This window comes from Salvia hispanica, chromosome 3 (assembly GCF_029641045.1).
Source record: "Salvia hispanica isolate PSC_SH4W2 chromosome 3, Shi_PSC_v1, whole genome shotgun sequence".
Lineage (NCBI taxonomy): Eukaryota > Viridiplantae > Streptophyta > Magnoliopsida > Lamiales > Lamiaceae > Salvia > Salvia hispanica.
Genome location: NC_142694.1, coordinates 27,734,790 through 27,740,789, shown reverse-complemented (window position 1 = coordinate 27,740,789; position 6,000 = coordinate 27,734,790). Strand labels below are relative to the sequence as shown.

The following is a 6,000-nucleotide window of genomic DNA, read 5'->3' as shown; positions in this document are numbered from 1 at the left end:
TTCTCTCAAACCCTAATGAAAGTGGCGCTTCCATTTCCTTCTCTCTCACCCTTACCGGCGAAATCCGCCCCGCCTGTCTCACGCGCTGCGCCGCCTGCCTCACCGCCTTGCCGCCAGCTTGCCACGCTGCTCCACCGCCATACCTCTTCGCATTTCCGCTCGCCTGCCTCGCCGACTCTCCTTCCGCACTGCCTCAGCCGGCCTCGCTGAGGTGTGTTGCAACATTTATTGATTTTTTTAAATTCAAGTATTCTGATCTTATTGTTTCCGTTTGAATTGATTTTGTTTCTATTCTGAATTGAGTTCCTGCTTAATTTTATATGTAATTTATAGAATTCAGACTGGTTTTGAACATACTATGGACTTCATTTTCTTGGAGTGGACTAATAATAGGAGAAATTGATACCTCATCTGATTGCACTTGATAAAAACGAAATTTTTTTTTGTTAGGAATATCATTTGGAGCTTGAGTGGACTAATAAAGGCCATTTGCTCACTTGCTACTCATTTTCACCGAGGATTAGAAGATGGCAACTGGGGCTGGATTTGAGAGTTTTGTTGATCGTACGCAATCTTTTAATCCTGTCTAAGTATATTATAGTATTGTCTGAATCATTTTCAAATTCCATAACTTAGGCCTCTATTTTGTCTACTACGTTATTGTTGGAACTTGATGGCCTACTTTGTTAGACTTGAAATGGCTATTTGTTCTTAAAGGTATTATCATAGTGTGTTTCATGATTTCAATGTCTTTTTATTTTGTGTAAGAGTTTTCTAATAGCACTAAACCTATCTAACTTTGTGACATAAATTCTATATCATTATTTGTGTGGCTTCATCGTTGCTTACATAAGCATATAAGCGGAAAACGGATCAAAATTCTTTGGTTGTCCTGTTATAAAATTACCCATTTCAACACTTTCATGTCATCCAGAAGATTAAATCTACCAGATTCCAGGATTGTTATCTAGGATATGCTTTTCTTGTTAGCACCTCATGAAATTTTAGTGATGGCATAAATTGACAAACAGTCAAACCCCTCAGTTTATTGCTTGTCAAACTATATTTGTTGGAAGTTAATGTTCTCTGTTTGTCTATGCTTGCCAAGGGTGGAGACAACATCCTATTAGCAACAAGTGTTTTTGGCATGTTTACTTCTCTACCAGTCGTGACCTTTTTATTCCCTTTTCTTTATTGTAGAGACAATTTCAGTTATCACAAATGATGGCCGGAATATTGTGGTGAGCTTCATTTTTGGGCCAAAATAGAGAAAAAATAACTTAGGCTATATTTTACTGAAATATGACCTTTCACACAGGGAATTCTGAAAGGTTTCGATCAAGCTACCAACATAATTCTTGATGAGTCTCATGAACGTGTGTACTCCACAAAGGTCTGTTCTCTTGCGAGTATCGAACATGTGAATATTTGCTAACTGATTGTTCTGATTTACCTTCCCGCCAGTTTAATGAGTTTGTTTAGGGATATAACTATGTCAATTGATTTTATTGACACTTTTAACAATTTCTGTCAATTTCACTTTAATTCTTCAATCAAATTGACCTTTGTCTGCCAATCTGGATTCCAACCATACATTGCAGTGCTAATCATGCATTAACTGAAAATATTGCCTTTGTCACTCAACCTTATTGGTTTTCTTCATGCTTTTGAATTATTAATTTTGGAGTTTAGAAATTGGAAATAAGGTCTCACAGAAGAACTCCTATATTAGTTAATGGCTTGAGATATTCATGCCAAAAAAATTCTGAATAAAAATTTCTTTGATATTATACTTTCTTGATGTTAATGAGACAAAGGAGGAGTGACATCTTGTTCAATTAATGAAACGGGGAGATCACATATTATCCAGTTTCCATCATATTACCCTCAGAAATAATTAAGGACTAGTCTGTCATCCAGCCCTTCCCCAGTGTTTATGATGATACATGCACTTCAGCTGTGCAAGAAGTAATTGTTGTACTTTTTCTGTTGGCAATATTCTAAATCTTCAGGTCTTGTTATATGTAGGAAGGTGTACAACAACTCGTGTTGGGTCTCTACATCATTCGGGGTGATAACATGTATGATATCCCTCATATTCTGAACTACCTACATATTTTGATTTGATTTATCATTTTTTTGTTTACATAATGTAAAATTTCCTTTTTATATCTACAGAAGCATTGTTGGAGAACTAGATGAAGAGCTAGATGCAAGCTTGGACTTATCGAAACTTAGAGCTCATCCTTTGAAGCCGGTCATCCACTGATGTTTGCCAATACCTTAAAACTGTTTAGCTTTGCTTGTGAGAATCAAACTTTAGCTAGAAACACGAAGTAAAAATGAGGATGTTTGATCGACATTTTATGCCAAATATAATATTGTTCAGATTCATTTTTGCTGTGCCGTTTGTATGCTGATCTTTTTACCCTTCATAATTTAGGCTTGTTGCAGTGATATAAGAGGATAACTGTCGATTCAGATATTTTTTCTGGTTTTTTTGTGTGCTGTTTGTCTTTTCAACATCTTTTGAGACATTTCAAAATACTACATTTTCAAAAGAATACTCGTGATGGTAAGATATTAGTTAATTTCTTTAGAAGCTTAGAAAGAGTCCACTTTTATTTCGTGAAGCAAGTGAATTATGTATGATTAAAGGAATAATCATCGTTTTCTTCAGGTTGGATACTTAAATTGATTGTTTCTACTTTTGAATATCATCCATTTGAAAAACGTGATGACTTAATAGAACAGGCATCCCCTGGTTTTCATTCACTTTGAAGAACTGATAAAAACATAATAATATTAAATAAAGTAATCAATAATATTCATATAATCAAAGAATATATGTAAATAATCGATGGCTCATGGCCTACAACAACATATGGAGAGCAAAACCGTAATACCTATATAGTCCTCCATTGAACACAACAAAATCATCAGCAAAAGTTATTGTAAAAATGAATCTAACTGATGATTGTGTGCCTAAATAAGTATGTATATATATAAAAAAGTTCAAAGCCTGAACCTAAATTTACAGCTGCTGTCTCTGATCCTGATTGCATCATTCTGAGCCAAACTGTCAACATTAACCCTGCACCTCACCAAGAACTTCCACTTCATCAGCTTCAAGCTCCCCAGCTTGATCCTCACCGGCACCGTGGCCCTGAGGTTCAACGGGACGTTCCCGGTCTGGCGCTGCGCATCCAGCGAGGCCAGCAGGCCGGATGCATCCTGCGTCTGGCCAGTGAGCACGAGGCTGAGCTGCGTCGTGTTGCGGTGGCCCTGGTAGAACTTGGGCAGTGAACCTTCGCACAGCTTCGTGCCCGTGTACCACACGCTCAGATGGCTCCCTCCCTCGTAGTATATTCCTATCTTCTTGTTGGGGTTCCTCGCCGTGATGTTGACGTTGAACGTCGCGGACAGGCTGTTGTCGACGGTGCTGGGGCTCAACTCGGTGATCCTCATGGCGTCGACCGAGTATTTTGGTATTTTCGGGTCGAATACGAAGTATATTATGGCAGCTAGTATGCCGATTAGTATGATTTGGATGATGATGAGGGCTAGTGTCCAGCATAGGCACTTCTTGAAGCAGCTGCCCCTCCTCTTGGGCGGCTTCATCGGCGCGTACGGGATTGTCCGGTGCATCGGCCTCTCCGGGTCTCCCTGCTCCGACCGGTACGAGCCTCGCCCGACGAGTGGGGCGGTGGGTTTCGGGGGAGGCCCGGCCTCGGGGTCTACCGGGTGGATTCTTTGATGATCAGCCATTGTGTATATGGAGAGGAAGTATTGTAAGTTTCTTGTTTTGGGCAAATGTATGGTTGGTTATATAATGTTTAGATTGGGTGTGAAAGTGTTAAAGTGTGTGTGTTGAAGCTTCGTATATTTGACTTTGGGTAATGATATGGTAAAGAGTCTTATTCTAGGGAGTTTTTTTCTTATGCTAGCAAATTAAATGAAGTTACTGGTTGAGTAGGTCTAATAACGCCTTTTGGTCAAAGACAGACGCGTTGCACTTGCAGCAATAATTATACTACGTTTTTGATATTTTCTTGACTTTTTAAACTATGCGGTTTTGTTGGGTTATCAATAAAATTAATAAGTTTGCATATTTTAATACTACTTTATTTTTATGTGTGCACTTTATCGTTTTATTTCTAATTGAATTTGAGTGCCAAACGCATCTTTTGATCTATAAAAATGCATTTAGTTAATTAGACAATGTACACCTTGTTCACTAATCCAGAATTTTTATTCATCGTTTCCAATATATTGGCTTCTCCATACATGTAGCCGTGTGTTTCAAATGGAGTATTATACAAGTATAATCATATCAATGGTGGCTTATAGGTCCAAAGAGAAAAATTCTGCCCCATCATTTTTAACCGCCATGAGGTATTTTTCTGCATCGGGAATAAACGACAGAAACTAGAGATACATACGACGAGTATTGATAGATGTAGCGTCCACATCAAGCAATGGCGTATTTAGAACTGAAAAATAAGGAAAAATTGGACACGGGGGGGTCGGTCGCCCAATCCCAATCCCATGCATCCTCCACCGACGTCAAATGAGCTAGCATTGCAAGAGGAAGCAGCATTGCAAGAGGAAGCAGCAGTGACGCCATCGACAATAAACTAAGATAAAGATAATGAGAAAGATAGGAAGTGATAAATAGAATTAGATAAAATGACGCAAGAGAGACAATTGCGCAGTCGACAGAGGCAACAAATGTAAGGGACTTATGAACTAATAATTCGGACCAGTCCTAATTTTAAAAACAAAATGATACTCAAAAGGCTAGTAAATGACGATGAATAACAAATAATTATTAAATTTATCGATAAATAGTAGAGTAGCATTATGCCCTCAATTCGATACCAATATTGGTGGGGGCACACCATTCTCCTTATGGCTCTATGCCTGTGATTATTATTAGTACTATTAGTTATTTGAAACAAGTCGCATTAAATGGCGTCAAATAATACGCAAAAGCAAATAAATCTTTATTGGTTTAACCATAGTTTTTTATTAGTTTAACCAGAGTTGCAATTGCACTCAAAAGTAATCAAACACGTCAATATGTCACGATGAATAAAAGTGACGCTGAATCAAATTTCCAATGGATGACAATTCTTGCTTCAGATATGATATGGTAGAGTACAAAATAGCTTTACTTTTACTAATTCAATATACAAATAATCTTATAGTATTAAATTTATTCTAGGAACAACTTTATATGTTGTAAACGAATGAGCCTCCTCTTTTTAATTTCGTTCTAATTTCAGTACACAAATTTATATTCCTCTTATGGTGTGGTTTTAACATGATTCATGCTCTTCTCCTCTGAGATTTAGAAGCTTCCATAGTTGGAATGAAATGTGACGCGTGATATATGTGGACTAGGTAAAAACTTTGTTAATCTAACCAAATAACTTTTGACTTTCAAGACTATATAATGTAATTGCCTACGAATCTAATAAGCTTTTGTCCACACCTACACATATTTATTTAGTTTATATTTCCTTCCGTCACTTTGCCATAAGTCAATATTTTAAAGCCTACAATATGATATTATATTCACATGGTTGTGTCTGCATACATTTATCCTAACAGAGTTTCTGGTTATTTTTTCAATTTAGATGGATAGAGAAATATTATCTGGCCTTCCCCAAAAATATCTCCCTTATTTTCTTTTCACTATACTTTTATTATGTGTGAGATTTATAATACTACGAGTTTTAACATATTATAAATACAGTGAAAACTACATAAATTAGCTAATAAAAACGTGTCACTTGGTCAATTAGAATATCGAAATATAGAAAGGATTATGTAAAGAAAAAATTGAAAATTTTAGTACATACGTATGATTTTTTTATTTTTTATAAATAAAAATTTATTTAATAAAACTCCTAAATTGCCAATAATAATGTATTGATTGGCACAATACGATCAATGTCACAAATGAGACTTCAAGACGTCGTAATCTTGGTCTCC

At 36.6% G+C, this 6,000-nt stretch overlaps 2 protein-coding genes across 2 annotated transcripts; one reads left to right on the top strand and one right to left on the bottom strand.

The window, feature by feature from the left end:
• LOC125211358 (sm-like protein LSM8) lies at window positions 1–2,394 on the top strand. The gene is made up of 6 exons (XM_048111098.2): window positions 1–211; window positions 451–564; window positions 1,201–1,241; window positions 1,319–1,393; window positions 2,029–2,081; window positions 2,179–2,394. Exons 2-6 carry the CDS (start codon window positions 528–530, stop codon window positions 2,267–2,269), a joined length of 297 nt encoding a protein of 98 aa, XP_047967055.1. The 5' UTR covers window positions 1–211; window positions 451–527; the 3' UTR covers window positions 2,270–2,394.
• Window positions 2,395–2,805: 411 nt separating this feature from the next.
• Window positions 2,806–3,814, bottom strand: NHL25 (NDR1/HIN1-like 25). Its single transcript, XM_048111519.2, has one exon. It carries the CDS (start codon window positions 3,766–3,768, stop codon window positions 3,016–3,018), a length of 753 nt encoding a protein of 250 aa, XP_047967476.1. The 5' UTR covers window positions 3,769–3,814; the 3' UTR covers window positions 2,806–3,015.
• Between the last annotated feature and the right edge of the window lie 2,186 nt (window positions 3,815–6,000).